Genomic DNA, 17,788 nt, shown 5'->3' on the forward strand with positions numbered 1-17,788 from the left:
TTCTTTTGAGTTTCCTTCTTTGTAGCGTTCTCTCTTCTTTCTCTTTTGTCTTGTGTTCAGCAGTTTATTTCAGCACTTGTTTATGCTTCCATTGCTGCATCCACTTCTGACAACAGTGTTCTTGAATCCCAAAAATATGTTTGCTGCTCTATCTTGCAAGTGACCTTGATTGAAATCAGGTCATCAATGTTAATATGTATGTAGTTGGCCTGGATATTTGCATTGAGCATCCCACTTTAGAGCATCTCCAGATTTGCTATAACTGTTGAGAATCGAGGTGAGCTAAGAGTTTCCGCTACTTTGCTGGAGTGACTCCTAAAAATGACAGTGAGCTGATAAGCTACTGCTGGTGTTGATGCTTGGAATGACAGTGAGCTGGCCGATCTTTTGCTCTTGCTACTGCTGATGTTACTTCTGGAACACGTGTAAGAGAGTGCCCTTTTTAGTTTGCTCACTTTTCCCAACATTGGCAGAACGTTTCCTGTCTAACTTTGCCTTCTCCAGTTGTGCAATTCTTTCTCCAAGGGAGTAGAAGCATACTTATCTTCAAGCTTGTACTCACTGATTGCCTATAAGATAGCTCACATGGTTGCAAGTTCTTTTTGATTGTCATCATTCTGTGCTGCAATTGAGTTGTTGGGTTATTCTGAAGAGTAATTTGCATTTGTTAAAGAGTCTGCACGAGTAATCTTTGATTAGTTTGTTGACTACATCTGATCAATCTGATTAGTAATGATTAAGCAATTGATCCAAACAAAACATGCACGCTGACTTGCTGCATGTAAATCAGCGCATTCTGTGGTGGCATGGCTAAACATAAATCTCAACACCTTGGTGGAATGAGGTTATTCTGTAGTCACTGCGCAGACTGTTCAAGTTGTATTCCTTTCTGAAAACTGACTGTGCTGACTATTCCAATAGCTCAAAAAAAAAAACTGCCTTTAAGCAAGGAGCAGACAGTGAATTGTGCTTGTCAGTCACAATCTCTTTGCCAGTCATGTAATGGCTATGGAAAATTTGATTGGCATCATCTTCCTTGCGCAACCCTTGAGGCCACAGTCAGAACTCGTTGACTATCCATGGAGAATGAGGCTCTGGTTGAGCAGAAGAGAGAAACTCTCTCTGACAGAAAACATAAGAATTAGGATCTCTTTAGAGCTAGTGGAGAATGGGAAGGAAGCCATGAGCTTCTACTTCTTGGCTGCTCACCTCACTCCCAGGGATATTTTGCTGGGAAAACGTCTTGCCTCATGGTCCACGGAGAAAAACAGCATAGGACTGTCAGAGTGCAGCGATGCGGAAGCGTGGGACCAAGACTGAGAGAGAGAGTGAACGCAGAGAGAAGAGAGAGAGAGAGAAAGAGACAGTGGAAGATGAAGATATGCTGTGTAAAGTGTGCTGTATACAAAGATATGCAGATATGTACACCGGCGCAGTGTGCGGGACTGCGTGTCTCCACCTCGACGATGCAACCTGCTGTCCACCTCGAAGTATGCTGCAGTCTGCATGATCTCCAGCCTGTAATCTGCACGAATCTCCAGCCTGAGATCTGTAATCAGAAGTGTGTGAGGATGTGCAGAACGTCGGCTATAAATAGCTAGAAAGAATGCGCCTAGAAAAAGCAGGTCGGCTGCATTAAATGCAGCCGACTGGTCAGTCCGACTGGACTGCCACATGGCTGGCCGACTGGTCAGTCTGACTAGACTGCCACGTGGCTGCCTGCGCCGCCAGGACCTGATAATCGCTAACACCCCCTCTCAAAGCCTGGACGGGGCAGAAGCCTGAGGGATCTGGCATGTCTCCGAAGTAGAGTCTGGGGAAGCGCCTTCGTAAACAAATCTGTAAGATTGTCCTCCGTCTTGTAACACTCCATAGCTATGGTCGCATCCAGAAGCTTCTCCCTGATGAAGTGGTACTGGATCTCTATGTGCTTCGTCCGGGCATGGAAAACAGGATTCCGGGCCAAGGCAATGCAACTCTCATTGTCGCATTGCAGAAAAGTAGGACGAGTCTGGGGGCATCCAAGCTCCTCCAACAATCTCCGAAGCCACACATTCTCACCTGCGGTGGAAGACGCGGCCCGATACTCTTTCTCAGTAGACGAAAGGGCTACCGTGGGCTGCTTCTTGCTACTCCATGAGATAACACCTGCACCCAAGGTAAAACAATAGCCTGTAGTAGACCTCCTATGGTCCACATCACCAGCCCAATCCGAGTTTCTGCAACCTGCAAGTACAAGATCTGAACCACCTGTGCCTGCTGGATAATGAAGCCCTAAGTCAGAGGTCCCCCTCAAATACCGAAGTATCCGCTGAGCAGCCTTCCAATGCACCGTCTGAGGTTCACTCATGAACCTCGCCAAGAGACCAACAACAAAACAAAGATCAACATGAGTGTTGAGGAGCCAAATCAATGATCCAATCAACTGACGATAGCGGGAAGCATCCGCCAAGGGAGAATCTGAATGTGAAGTGGCCTTCCAGTTCGGATCCATAGGAGTAGAAATGGTCTGATAATCCTCCATCGCAAAAGAAACCAAGAGCTCCTGTACATATCTCTTCTGAGAGATGAAAATCCCCCTCTGAGACTGATAAATCTCATGGCCCAAAAAGAAGTGGAGGAGACCCAAGTCCGTCATCTCGAACGCCTGATGTAAAGCTGCCTTCGTCTCTTGGACCTTCTGTGCATGATCACCTGTGACAATCAAATCGTCAACATATAACACAAAGAGGACACAACCAATCTCGGAAGTGTGGACATAAAGTTGCGGATCGGCCTTGGAACGCCGATATCCCAACTGTGACTGTAGGAACGAGTCAATCATCTCGTTCCATGCACGCGGAGCCTACTTGAGGCCGTACAAGGCCTTCTTTAACCTGTAGACTTGCCCAACTGAAGATCCAAAGCCAGGAGGCTGCTCGACATAGATCTCCTCCTTTAAATCACCATTGAGGAAGGCCGACTTCACATCCAACTGGTAGACAGGCCATCTCCTATGGCCAGCCAAGGCAAGAACAGCTTGAATAGTCGCCATACAAGCAGTGGGGGCAAAAGTATCATGATAGTCAATCCTGGGGCGTTGTGCAAAACCTTTAGCAACAAGGCGAGCCTTGTGCTTGTCCAAAGAACCATCGCTAAGGTACTTGGTCTTGAAGACCCATTTGACGCCAATCACCTTCTTATGAGAGGGGCGAGGTACGAGATACCAAGTGCCATTCCTCTCAATAGCCTCCAACTCAGCTTCCATAGCTTTCTTCCATGGTGCGGACTGTAAAGCCTCCTTTACGGAGGTGGGGTCTCGATCCTGCATAACACGAGTCATCAAACAATAGTTAGAGCAGATAAGCTCCGTAGAATGTGCCTGGTGCCTCCGTGACCGCCGCGGACCATCTTGCGGTCCCCACTCCTCAGGGACCCCCTCGATCCCTGAATCTCGGAGTGTGTCACAGGCCCAACGAGAAGGAGGCCGGACCTCTCCTCGTTGCTCTCCATCAGCTAAAGACTCTGGGATATCCACCGGTGGTAACTCCTCGGGGGTGACCGGTGGAATAGTAGACTTTGTATCGGAAACAGAATCGGAATCAAAAGGCGCGGGCTCCAAAGGAACCGTCTCGGGAGCCCAACTCTCCCCATGATCTCCAAGAACGGGATGCTCCTCACCCGTTGCTATGGCCGGAACCTCCACGAACCGCACATCTCGACTGGTGTACACTGTCAGAGTGCAGCGGTGCGGAAGCGTAGGACTGAGAGAGAGAGAACGCAGAGAGAGAAGGGAGAGAAAGAGACAGTGTACACTGAAGATCTGCTGTATAAAGAATGCTGAATACAAAGATATACACGGGCGCAGTGCGCTGGACTGCGTGTCTCCACCTCGACGATGCGACCTGCTGTCCACCTCGAAGTCTGCTGCAGTCTGAGATCTGTGAACAGAGACAGAAATCTGCACAGCACCGGTCTGTAATCTGCGACAGAGAATAGTGGCCAGACTGCTGAAAACGTCAGCAATAAATAGGCGAAAAATCACCTAGAACGGGGCGCCAGAAATAGGGCGCAGCCTGGTAAAAACGGCTGCAGGCAGTCGGACTGCCACGTGGCAGTCCGACTGCACAGTCCGACTGCAGCTGCTGGTCCGACTGCTGCTGCTGACTGTGCAGCTGCCTAAACAGGCTATGATCTCTGACACCCCCTCTCAGAGCCTGAGCAGGGCAGAAGCCTGAGGGATCTGGAATGTTGCCGAAGTAGAGCCTGAGGAAGCGCCTTCGTAAACAAATCCGCAAGATTATCCTCCGTCTTGCAATACTCCACAGTGATGGTCTCATCCAAAAGCTTTTCTCGGATGAAGTGGTACTGGATCTCAATGTGCTTCGTCCGGGCATGAAAAACAGGATTCCTCGCCAAGGCAATGCAACTCTCATTGTCACATCGCAGCAATGTAGGACGAGTCTGGGGGCACCCAAGCTCCTCCAACAGTCTCCGAAGCCATACAACCTCGCATGTGGTGGAAGACGCGGCCTGATACTCCGCCTCAGTAGACGAAAGGGCTACCGTGGGCTGCTTCTTGCTACTCCAAGAAATAACACCTGCACCCAAAGTAAAGCAGTAACCTGTTGTAGACCGCCTGTGGTCCACGTCACCGGCCCAATCCAAGTCGCTCCAACCTGCAAGTACAAGATCTGACCCATCTGTCCCTGCGGGGTAATGAATCCCCAAATCAGACGTCCCCCTCAGATACCGAAGTATCCTCTGAGCAGCCTGCCAATGCACCGTCTTAGGTTCACTCATGAACCCTGCCAAGAGCCCAACAGCAAAACATAGATCAACCCTGGTGTTGAGAAGCCAAATCAAGGACCCGATCAACTGTCGATAGCGAGACGCATCCGCCAAAGGAGAAGCTGAGTGGGAAGTGGCCTTCCAGTTCGGATCCATAGGAGTAGAGAGGGCCCGACAATCGTCCATCTCAAAAGACACCAAGAGCTCCTGTACATATCTCTGTTGGGAGAGAAAAATCCCCCTCTAAGACTGATAAATCTCATGGCCTAAAAAGAAATGGAGTAGCCCCAAATCCGTCATCTCGAACGTCCGATGTAAAGCTGACTTTGTCTCCTGGACCTGCTGTGCATCATCACCTGTGACAATCAAATCATCAACATATAATACAAACAGCACACAACCATCCTCGGAAGTGTGAACATACAGCTGCGGATCGGCCTTGGACCGCCGATATCCCAACTGAGACTGGAGGAACGAATCAATCTTCTCGTTCCAAGCTCACGGGGCCTGCTTGAGACCATACAGGGCCTTCTTCAACCTGTAGACTTTCCCATCTGAAGAACCAAAGCCAGGAGGCTGCTCAACGTAGATCTCCTCCTTCAAATCACCATTCAGGAAGGCCGACTTTACATCCAGCTGATAAACAGGCCATCTCCTATGGTCAGCCAAAGCAAGAACAGCTCTAATGGTTGCCATACGAGCTGTAGGGGCAAAGGTGTCATGACAGTCAATACCTGGGCGCTGGGCAAAACCCTTAGTAACAAGGCGAGCCTTGTGCTTATCCAAAGTACCATCACTGAGATATTTGGTCTTGAAGACCCACTTGACTCCAATCACCTTCTTCTTCGGGGGGCGTGGCACAAGTGACCAAGTGCCATTCCTCTCAATAGCCTCCAACTCAGCTTCCATAGCTTTCTTCCATGGGGCGGACTGTAAAGCCTCCTTCACGGAGGTGGGCTCTCGATCCTGCATAACACGGGACATCAAACAATAATTGGAGCAAACAAGCTCCGAAGAATGCGCCTGGTGCCTCCGTGACCGCCGCGGACCATCCTGCGGTCCCCACTCCTCAGGAACCCCCTCGATCCCTGAATCACGGAGTGTGTCACGGGCCCAGCGAGGAGGAGGCCGAACCTCCCCTCGTCGTTCTCCATCAGTAGAAGACTCTGGAATGTCCACCGGTGGTAACTCCTCAGTAGGGTCCGGTGGAACAGTAGACTCTGTGTCAGAAACAGAATCATAATCAAACGGACGCACAGGCTCCAATGGAACTGTAGAAGGAGCCAAACTCTCCCCTGGATCTCCAAGAACGGGGTGCTCCTCACCCGTTGAAGAAGCCGGAACCTCCACAAACCGCACATCACGGCTAGTATATACATCCCGCTTGACGGGATCATACAGTCGGTAGCCTTGGGACTGGGAGCTGTAGCCAACAAATACCTGTTTTCGGGAAGCCGCTTCAAATTTGTCACGGTGAGCTTTGGGAATGTGAACATAGGCATCACACCCAAAGACCCGAAAGTAAGAAACATCTGGCTTCGACCCAAAATACGCCTCAAATGGAGTCATCCCTTCCACGGCCGAAGTAGGAGATCGATTAAGGATGTGGACTGCAGTAGCCACAGCCTCGGCCCACAGAACCTGGGGGGTCTGTCGGTGCTCCATCATGGTGCGTGCCATCTCGATCACACTGCGGTTCTTCCGTTCGAGAATACCATTTTCTTGTGGAGTATTCGTATTGGCAAACTCCTGGTGAATTCCTCTATCTGCACAAAACCGAGCAAATTCATTAGAGACAAATTCACCTCCCTTATCGGATCGCAAGGTCTTCAACTTCCGGCCTGATCGGTTCTCCTCAAAGAGAAGCCAATCCTTGAAGTGCGAGAAAGCTTCTGATTTTAGTGCCAAAAAGTAGGCCCATGTCATCCTGCTGTAGTCATCCACAATCAACATGAAGTACGAGCTCCCACGCAGGGACTCATTCCTCATAGGGCCACATAGATCCGTAGATACTAACTCCATCGGTGAAGTAGACCGCCGCGAAGCGGTGTGGGGAATGGCATCTCTATGCTGCTTCCCCCGAATGCAGGAGACACATGGCTGCTGGCTCACCACTATATCCGGCAACCCTCGAACAAGCTGGCCACGTGAAGCCCTCCGAAGATAGTCATAGTTCAGGTGACCAAACCGAGCATGCCATAATTCAGACTGTGACTGTGAGGTAAGAAGAAGAGTAGAGAGGGCAGTGGAAGACTTCAGTTTGTAAATGCCGTTCTCCTCATATCCTGATGATAGAACCTTCCTCGATTCACGATCAAGGACTCGCACTGTAGAACTGTCAAACTCCACCAAAAGACCAAGGGAGCAAATCTTATGAACTGAAAGGAGATGGTACCCTAAGCCTGGTACATGCAAAACCTCTGAGGTATGGGTGCCACCTCGTCCATCCGGAATAAGCTGCATCTTACCCCGACCTGCAATAGAAACTGAAGAGCTGTCTCCAATGAGGTGCCCACGTGAAGGGCGCAGCTGGGCAACACCATCGGATGAAGGAGTCATGTGCCGTGAGGCACCACTATCAACAATCCACTCTCGAGCTTGGGGAGCCGCCATCGCAGCATCAGAAGCATTCTGTGAAGCGTCCTCAATGACAACTAGATGTAGAAATGCAGCTGATGAGGGTGCAGCCACGGCTCCAGAATCCTTGGTTTCCTTCTTCTTGGTGTCCTTCGAGTCTTTGTCAGGGCAATCCTTCTTCCAATGGCCAGTCTTTCCACAAATATGACATGTGGAGTCTTTGTCCTTGTCCTTCTCCTTGTCCTTCTTGGACTTGTTATCCCCCTTCTTCTTCTTTTGGTCCTTCCCCTTCTTCTGAGAGGCTTGACCTGTCAACGCCTCCGTCTTGGAAGCATTCTGTCCCTTTAACTGTTCCTCTTGGTCCAAGACCATAGGAACCAACTCCTCCCACCGAAGAGTAGACTCTCGCCCCGAAGCAATAAGAGCAGAGTAAAATGTACCGAATCGTGGCGGCAACTGGGACAATAGTGTGATCGCCATGTCTTCGGAGGAAATTGGCTTCCCCGCATTCTGAACCTGCATCTGTAGCTGCCTTAGCTTGTTAATGTGTTCCCTTAGCGAAGAAGACTTATTGACGGACAAGGTCCGCATCTGTACCTCCAAAGAAACCCTCTTCATCAGGGTCATCCGATTGTACATTTGATCAAGCTCCAGCCATATCTCACGAGCCACCGTCAAGTGCTCGATGTGAGCGATCACGGCTGTAGTGCATGATAGAAAGAGAGAGGATCGAATCCTGGCATTCAGTTTGTCCCAATGAGACTGGGCCCTGGCCAATTCCGCACGAGCATCGGAAGAGAGTTTGGACTCATCTCTTACCGAAGGCCGGTCAATATCTTCCTGTACCAACTCCGCCAAATCATAGGACTCAAGGATGGCCAACATCATAACGCGCCAAATGCGGTAGTTGTCGCCGTCGAGCTTCTGATATGTAGGAAGAGCCGGTAAGACAGGCACCTTCCGGTCCATAATCGCCTGGAACTCCAAGTCCATCTCTGTAGACATCTTCACCTGCAATGCCTTCTCAAACGCAAAAGCAGCCCCCTCTGACTGAGTAAACTCAGCCTGCTAAGGCTCTTCAGCGTCCCAAAGCTCCTTTACCCGCCGGAGGTGATGAAAAAGCAAAACCTGCACTTTTAGGTTGAAAACTCAAACTTTCTCCGCGTCAAACAGCAGTAAACAGCAGCAAATCCACCACCTGTACTCCTTTCCTGTGCGCCCACACTCGTTTCAGCCTTGTTCCAAGGCGCAGCCCTCCTGTCTGCCCTTAAACGCAAAAAACGCAAATTTGTGTCGCGATGGAAACTCCTCTTCAGGTTGATTCTGCGCTCAGTCAGCCCTCAAACACTGCTCTGATACCATGTCAGAGTGCAGCGGTGCGGAAGCGTAGGACTGAGAGAGAGAGAACGCAGAGAGAGAAGGGAGAGAAAGAGACAGTGTACACTGAAGATCTGCTGTATAAAGAATGCTGAATACAAAGATATACACGGGCGCAGTGCGCTGGACTGCGTGTCTCCACCTCGACGATGCGACCTGCTGTCCACCTCGAAGTCTGCTGCAGTCTGCACTGTCTGCTGTCTGAGATCTGTGAACAGAGACAGAAATCTGCACAGCACCGGTCTGTAATCTGCGACAGAGAATAGTGGCCAGACTGCTGAAAACGTCAGCAATAAATAGGCGAAAAATCACCTAGAACGGGGCGCCAGAAATAGGGCGCAGCCTGGTAAAAACGGCTGCAGGCAGTCGGACTGCCGTCCGACTGCACAGTCCGACTGCAGCTGCTGGTCCGACTGCTGCTGCTGACTGTGCAGCTGCCTAAACAGGCTATGATCTCTGACATACACATCCCGCTTTACGGGATCATACAAACGATAGCCTTGGGACTGAGAGCTGTAGCCAACAAACACCTGTCTCCGAGAAGCCGCTTCAAATTTATCACGATGAGTCTTGGGAATGTGAACATAGGCATCACACCCAAAAACCCTGAAATAAGAAACATCGGGCTTAGTCCCAAAGTAAGCCTCAAAAGGTGTCATCCCATCAACGGCCGAAGTGGGCGATCGGTTAAGGATGTGGACTGCAGTAGCCACAGCCTCGGCCCACAGAAACTGAGGTGTCTGTCGGTGCTCCATCATGGTGCGCGCCATCTCGATCACACTTCGGTTCTTCCGTTCAAGAATGCCATTTTCTTGAGGAATGTTGGTGTTAGCAAACTTCTAGTGAATGCCTTTATTTGCATAAAAACTCATTAGAAACAAATTCACCACCCTTGTCGGATCGCAAGGTCTTCAATCGCCAGCCCGATCAGTTCTCCTCAAAGAGAAGCCAATCCTTGAAGTGGGAGAAAGCCTCCGACTTCAACGCCAAGAAATAGGCCCAAGTCATCCTGCTGTAGTCATCGATGATCAATATGAAGTACGAGCTCCCTTTCAAGGACTCGTTCCTCATAGGGCCACAAAGATCCGTAGATACAAGCTCCATTGGTGAAGTAGACCGTTGCAAAGCTTTGTTGGGAATCGCATCCCTGTGCTGCTTCCCACGAATGCAGGAGACGCATGGCTATTGGCTCACCACTATGTCCGGCAACCCTCGAACAAGCTGCCCACGTGACGCCCGCCGAAGATAATCATAGTTAAGGTGACCAAACCGAGCATGCCATAGTTCTGACTGTGTCTGAGTGGTAAGAAGAAGAGTAGGAAGAGCGGTAGAAGACGTCAATTTGTAGATGCTGTTCTCCTCTTATCCTGATGAGAGAACCTTCCGTGACCCATGATCAAGGACTCGCACCGAATCACTATCAAACTCCACCAAAGTCCAAGTGAACAAATCTTATGAACCGAAAGTAGATGATACCCTAAACCTGGCACATGCAAGACCTCTGAGGTATGAGTACCACCACGTCCATCTGGAATAAGCTGCATCTCACCCCGTCGTGCAATAGACACCGAAGAGCTATCTTCGATGAGAATTTGTCCACGCGAAGGTCGCAACTGGGCAACACCAACTGATGAAGGAGTCATGTGCTGGGAGGCACCACTGTCAACGATCCACTCTTGAGCCTGGGGAGCTGTCATCGCAGCATCAGAAGCCTTCGGTGTAGAGTCCTCAATGACTGCTAGATGAAGAAACGCAGCTGATGAGGGTGCAGCCACCGCTCCAGAATCCTTCGTGTCCTTCTTGTTGGTATCCTTCTTGTCTTTGTCGGGGCAATCCTTCTTCCAATGGCCGGTCTTGCCACAAATATGGCATGTGGATTCTTTTTCCTTGTCCTTCTTTGACTTGTTGTCTTCCTTCTTTTTCTTTTGGTCCTTCCCCTTCTTCTGAGAGGCTTGATTTGTCAATGCTTCCGACTTGGAAGCATGCTGTCCCTTCAGTTGTTCCTCTTGGTCCAAGACCATAGGAACCAACTCTTCCCACCGAAGAGTAGACTCACGCCCCGAAGCAATAAGGGCGGAGTAAAAAGCACCGAATCGTGGTGGCAACTGGGACAAGAGTGTGATTGCCATGTCTTCGGAGGAAATCGGCTTCCCCGCATTCTAAACTTGCATCTGAAGCTGTCTAAGCTTGTTGATGTGCTCCCGGAACGAAGAAGACTTGTTCACGGACAAGGTTTGCATCTGCACCTCCAAAAAAACCCTCTTCATAAGGGTCATCCGGTTATACATTTGGTCAAGCTCCAGCCATATCTCCCGAGTCACCGTCAAGTGCTCGATGTGGGCTATCACGGCTGTAGTACAAGACAGAAAAAGAAAAGAACGAATCCGGGCATTCAGTTTGTCCCAGTGAGACTGTGCCTTGGCCAACTCCGCACGAGCATCGGAAGAGAGTTTGGACTCATCTCTCACTGAGGGCCGGTCGATCTCCTCCTGTACAAGCTCCGCCAAATCGTAAGACTCAAGGATGGTCATCATCACGCGCCAGATGTGGTAATTGTCGCCATCGAGCTTTTGATTTGCGGGAAGAGCCGGTAAGATAGGCACCTTCCGATCCATGATCGTCTGGAACTCCAAGTCAATCTCTGTAGACATCTTCACCTGTAATGTCTTCACAAACGCAAAAGCAGCCCCCTCTGACTGTGAAAACGCAGCCTGCTAGGGCTCTTTCTTCCGCGTCCCGAACCTTCTTCACCCGCCGGAGGTGATGAAAAAGTAAAACCTGCACTTGAAAGCTGAAAACACAGCCGTCCTCCTCTTCAACAGCAGTAAACAGCAGCAAATCCACCAACTGGACTCCTTTCCCGCGCGCCCACGCTCGCTTCAGTCTTGTTCCGATGCGCAGCCCTCCCGCTTGCCCTCAAACGCTGGAAACACAGCCTTGTGTCGCGATGGAATCTCCTCTCCAGGAAGGTTCTTCACTCAGTCAGCCCTTCTTCACTGCTCTGATACCATGTCAGAGTGCAGTGATGCGGAAGCGTGGGACCAAGACTGAGAGAGAGAGTGAACGCAGAGAGAAGAGAGAGAGAGAGAAAGAGACAGTGGAAGATGAAGATCTGCTTTATAAAGTGTGCTGTATACAAAGATATGCAGATATGTACACGGGCGCAGTGCGCGGGACTGTGTGTCTCCACCTCGACGATGCAACCTGCTGTCCACCTCGAAGTATGCTGCAGTCTGCACGATCTCCAGCCTGTAATCTGCACGAATCTCCAGCCTGAGATCTGTAATCAGAAGTGTGTGAAGATGTGCAGAACGTCGGCTATAAATAGCCAGAAAGAATGCGCCCAGAAAAAGCAGGTCGGCTGCATTAAATGCAGCCGACTGGTCAGTCCGACTGGACTGCCACGTGGCTGGCCGACTGGTCAGTCTGACTAGACTGCCACGTGGCTGCCTGCGCCGCCAGGACCTGATAATCGCTAACAAGGACAAGCTGTTTATTGTGCTAAAAGGCCATGAAAGCTTATCTTGATGATGTAGAAGTTTGCAAAATGGTTGTGTAGATGCGGCACGGGAGCAGATGTATTGAGGAGGCTTAGAATGGATCCTCCATGGCGTGATTCGAGGCCCAGTCTATCTCTGTCTTTGGCACGGGAGTGGATGTATCGAGGAGGATTAGAATGGATTCTCCATGGCTTGCTTCAAGGCTTAGTCTACCTGTGTCTCTTCTTTATCTCTTCAAGATTTTTCCCTGTTTTGCTGCACTTTGAACTGAGAACCTGCAATTATTCCTGCTGTTAATGTTGGTTGCTCACTCATTAGGCATTGCCATGATGCTGATGTACATCCAGCAGGTGACCAATGAATGGAGAATTGCTTCGTAATGTCCTTCGGCCTAAAGAATGTGGCTGATCTTTGTTCATTTAAATGGCTGTCCATGCTTCATTTGAGACCTGTCTACCATGAGGGTTTTTGAGAAGAAAAAAATCCTTGAAATAAAGGCCATGGAGGGTTAATCATGTTAAGTAGTATTCCATTTGATGATTCTAGTAGTGAGTAGAGATGAAGTAATGAAGTAGAAGCTTGCTAATAATGGAGTCTACAGGCTTGAAATTTCAGAGTAATTTGTGTTGGCAGCTTTTGCCTGAAAAGATGAATACTCCACTTCTAAATGGTGCTCTACCTCAAGCTTGAGAGATCAATAGTTGCCTTCTTCAATCATTTGTTGTGATAGATGAAGATTCAAGAGAGAGGAAGAGATTTCTAGTCAAGATTTCATGAAAGCTTTGAAAGAAAGCTTAAAAAGAGGAAAGAAAACCTTGTTTCAAAAAGTAGAAGTGTCCCTAGTTGTCTCTATCCTCCTGGAGCTCTTCTTTTGTCCAAAAGGTCTTCAAAATGACTCCAATTTTGATGACGACCTGCCAAAATGGCAAGAAGATTGCCATTTTTGTGAAGATCTGCTTGAAATGGTCTCAGATTTGACCTTAGTTTATTGCAGAAGTCTACCCCAAACTAGTTACAGTAGCCAGGAATGTAACTCCAATTACCGGTCCTAACCATTGCCACCATATCTGAAGCTTGGAAATGATAGTACGGTTGGATCTAAACTACTGCTTTGATACCAATGTAAAGAAGGCCTGTTCTAACTACACCATGAAGCCATGGCTGCTGCAAAGTACAAGAAATAAACTAATGCTAGTGCTAAATCAGTTCTTGGTAATTTGTCAAATGAACAAAAAGTTTTTTGCAATGGCAGCTTGTGCCCTTTTATACCAGACCCCTAAAGCCCCAAAATTAGTGGTTCTCTTCTAGCTTTATTATGAAGGCTTGCAGGCATATTTCCTGCATTACAAAACTTGGGATTGTATATGTGTTTAGACTCATCAATATTCTCAACAATCCCTAATGAAGGGTCAAGAAGATTGTTTGCGCAATCAGGGGACTCTTTATCACTGCCTCATTTGATTGTTAATTTATCATAAGCTCTGGTCTCATAAGTATCTCTGATTTACATATTTTCTCAATCTCTGTCTTTCCACAGAAAATGAGTTGCAGCTTCATTGAATAGGAGGGGTGCATCTGTTGCCCTTATGGCTCATGGGCCTAGATTCTTCGGGCTTGCATTCAAGCAAGCATTTTGTAGGGGTCATGGTAACCTTAGTGATTTAAGTCAATTATCTATTACGACTAGTAATGCAGGTTTGCAAATGTTTGTTGGTTTCTTGCAACTTGTATGCTTTGAAGAGAGCTACACGTGGTTTGCCAAAATCACTATGAACGTGTGTCAGCATTTAGTGATTCTTGTTGAAGGTGTGCTTTCATGAGCTAGTTTGTATGTTGTCTCATGTAAAGAACTTGCTGAAACTGACTGAAGTTGATTTGGAAAATACAAAGAGAATTTTGGAAAAATGTTTACATTGCTTGTGTGAAATGTCCTTGAAAGGCAATAGTAGGTGCCCTATTCACTTTCTAAATTATGTTTGTCTGGCTAAGTCTTATGTTCATACAACTTGACTGTGTTGCAGGGCAGGATATTTCTGTGATTGATCTATTGAATATCGAAAGCTTTGCCCAGCGTGTTCTGGAGTTGTCAGAGTACAGGAAGCAGCTCCATTCTTATCTCATTTCCAAGATGCAGGCCATTGCTCCTAACTTGGCTGCTCTTATTGGAGAAATGGTGGGTGCACGACTCATTTCTCATGCTGGAAGTCTGACCAACCTTGCAAAGTGTCCTGCTTCTACTGTTCAAATATTGGGTGCAGAGAAGGCACTCTTCAGGTCCTAACACCAGTTCTTATTGTGCTCATTTGTCTATGCTCTTCCTTTTGCATGTAGTGCCTATGACCCAAATTTAGGTCAAAGCTTCACTTTCCACTAAACGGCCTAAGATTGCATGTTTCTTTTGTTTTTACCTCATGTTGTCAAAAGTTACCTTTAAAAAAAAAAAGCTCGACTATCTGCTATGTGTTGCTCTAGCATTACGTTTTTCTTTTTGCGTGATTGCCAGTGAGTTGCTCTACCAGTAAGAATGTCTTGTATTCTTGCTGGAATCTTAGATGGAAGCCTTGTCATGTGATGGCTTGAATGTGTGCTTGGTCTGTGTTGTAACATAAATGATATATAATGTCTTGTATTCTTGCTGGAATCTTAGATGGAAGCCTTGTCATGTGATGGCTTGAATGTGTGCTTGGTCTGTGTTGTAACATAAATGATATATAATGTCTTGTATTCTTGCTGGAATCTTAGATGTGATGGCTTGAACGTGTAACGTAAATGATATATAATTCCTTTTGCATGGTGAATAAAGATTGTTCCATTTCTCATGCAAGCTAGAATGAAGGCGTGTTGCAAGGTGTACTTTTGTAGTCTGAATTCTGTTGTGTCTCGCACAATTTAAAATGCACAATCTGCTTTAGTATGTGAGAAAAAAAATGTCATGTATGCTAATGTTGGAACAGAGCATTGAAGACAAAAGGTAATACTCCAAAGTACGGTCTCATTTTTCATTCTTCATTCATTGGGAGAGCCACTGCTCGTAATAAAGGGAGAATATCTCGTTATCTGGCCAATAAATGCTCATTAGCATCAAGAATCGATTGCTTTTCAGGTTTCACAGTCTCTCTCTCTTATTTTGTACAAATCTTTGGCTCCCAGTGAAATTGAGGTGGTCTCTGAGAATTAACTGAGCATGGCTGATTTTTTCAAGAGGTAAGCTCAAACATATTTGGGGAAAAGCTGCGGGAACAAGTGGAAGAAAGGCTGGACTTCTATGACAAGGGTGTTGCACCTCGCAAAAACGTGGACGTTATGAAAGAGGCTTTAAAAGCCGCTTCTGAAGGGGGAGTGGCTGCAAATGGAGACCATGAAGATGCAATCCAAGAGAGTAAGCTAATTATCCCTATGTATAATTTCTTCTAGTTCTGAGTTCTTCTGCAGGGCCTAATGACTTCCTGCACTTTACTCTCAAATTTCATTGCAGATGGTGAAGGAAAGAAGAAGAAGAAAAAGAAGTCAAAGGGAGGTGATGCAATGGAGATAGAACCTGCAAATGAAGTGGAGGCTGCAAATACTGCAGGTGAAGATTCAACTAAGAAGAAGAAAAAGAAGAAATCTAAAGGTCTTCAAAGCACAGAGGAGCCAGAGGCTGATTTAGAACAGGAGGAGACACCTCAAACAAAGTCCAAATCAAAGAAGAGAGTTGCCGGTGACGCTGATGCACAGACTGAAACTGATGTTGACATACCTAAAAGCACATCAACAAAGAAGAAAAAGAAAAAGAAGGTTGAGGCTGAATAGGGGTTTAATATGCTACGGAGCCATGCAAGTCTACTGATGTAGTGACAGTTGTACTTTTGGCCTTTGGATGGCTGGGAATTGATGCAAGTCTTCTGGGTCATTGTACTTTTTACTAAAATGCCTTGGAAGGTTTTTGTCAGTTTAAGACGTTTTTTGGGGAGTATCCCAGGAAAAGCAGGTCTTGTATCTATCAGCACTTTGCTGGCATGTATGGGGCAGTTAAAGTCATTCCATCACCTAATTTTCTGTGCGAAAGTTTGCACCTTGTTTTATACGGTTTCTTTACATGCTATATTTCACTGGATATTTGGCTTCTTGACAGTTAGTATGGAGTTAGGTAATGCTGAAACATTGGATTAAAATTTTATTGAAGATCAAGCTCCTAAAGGAAGGATCTTTCGAAGAAAGGATCAGCCCAATATTAATGAACCTCATATACCATTGCTAAAATAAGGAGTGCACCGTGCACATGAGCATTGTCCTTAGGTTTGCTTGGCTTGTATAGTAGAAGGGATAGGGTGATGTTCATACTTTTGTCACATAAGCGAAGCATTGTCCTTGTTCAAGCTCTTCTGTAGGTGCATGGGTAAGACTATTGCCATTAGAGCAGGCGCCTGACTAGCCATACTGCACCATGGTGCTGATTCTTCGCGATATTCTGATGGAAGACACTTGCCAACAAGAAATTTCACATGGTTCTGGCCATTGGACCAAGTCTCAGTTGCAAGCTTTTCAAAAATTTTTCATCGTGCAAAAGAATGCTACTACGCCTGCCTTGTTCAAATACTCTCTTACACTGGTCTCCATAGCCACTTGCGTTAGTTGCATGGAGGAATAATTTTCTCCAAATTTTAACTTTTAGGGTCACTGGCCTCAAGTAATACATAAGCTTTAGTCCGTCTTGTGCAGGTATCTTCCCTAATAGTGTGAGTTAATTTCCACTGCCACTGCTACTCTATGTTGGAGAAGTGGGATAAAGCCTACAGAAAACAAAATGGGGAGAACAGAAAGACCTTACTTTACAATTGTTTTTGTGACCATTGCTTAACAAACTGGAACTGGAATATCCTGCACGCAGTAGGTTCACTAGTTTTTAGAATTTGCCTTATGATTATTTGATGACGAAGCTCTTTTTAGGTGTCTGAAACAGTCGAGGGGTGATTGCTTCGTCTTCTGGTGTGTGCATGATCTACATTCGAGTTACTACAATGACTTTTGGTGGTGTCCGGGTTACTTTTGCATATGTTCATCATTGATGTGACCTTGTATCAGAAAGGAGGGGGCATTGGAGGTATTGGCATGTGCACATGCATACATACATGCATGGGCACACACTTTCGGAATAAGTTTTTGACAAACCAGTTGAGACAATCTCTCTGTGCCCACACACACACACTCAAATTTTGACTACATTATTATTATAATTTTGATTTAAATTGCAATTCAAAAAGCTCTTGCTTTTGCAATGATTAGGTGGAGGGGCTGCACTGCCCTTCCATGGTTATCGTGTCTCATCGTCTCTCTACTCATCTTATGATTGGCACAGCTGCTCTTCATACAATTGCCTTCATCCATGTTCTTTGCTGTTGCAGCTATGGCAAAGCAGCTAACAGTAAGCTACTGGATAGCCATTGGGCCCCTCTTCACCACACCAGCCCAGGCTGCTTCATAGCTAACGACTAGACCTGCTCTGAGATCTTATGGACCTAGCTATGCCTACACAGAGGCAACTTGACCTTAGCTTCCCTGCCTGCTCATATGTCCATTGGGCC

The 17,788-nt window shown here is 47.2% G+C and overlaps 1 protein-coding gene across 1 annotated transcript in view; it reads left to right on the forward strand.

The window, feature by feature from the left end:
- The window catches only part of LOC148025469 (nucleolar protein 56-like), a 43,719-nt gene extending 27,409 nt beyond the window's left edge, over positions 1 to 16,310 (forward strand). The window contains exons 6-9 of the mRNA XM_087692611.1: positions 14,246 to 14,498; positions 15,179 to 15,327; positions 15,427 to 15,603; positions 15,700 to 16,310. Coding sequence (XP_087548737.1) covers positions 14,246 to 14,498; positions 15,179 to 15,327; positions 15,427 to 15,603; positions 15,700 to 16,016 — 896 coding nt within the window. The 3' untranslated portion in view covers positions 16,017 to 16,310. The remainder of the gene's footprint in view (positions 1 to 14,245; positions 14,499 to 15,178; positions 15,328 to 15,426; positions 15,604 to 15,699) is intronic.
- The last annotated feature ends 1,478 nt before the right edge of the window (positions 16,311 to 17,788 follow it).

The sequence above is a fragment of the Lygodium microphyllum genome, chromosome 14 (genome assembly GCF_053477565.2).
Source record: "Lygodium microphyllum isolate KBCC chromosome 14, Lygodium_microphyllum_v1.1.10, whole genome shotgun sequence".
Taxonomy (NCBI): Eukaryota; Viridiplantae; Streptophyta; class Polypodiopsida; order Schizaeales; family Lygodiaceae; genus Lygodium; species Lygodium microphyllum.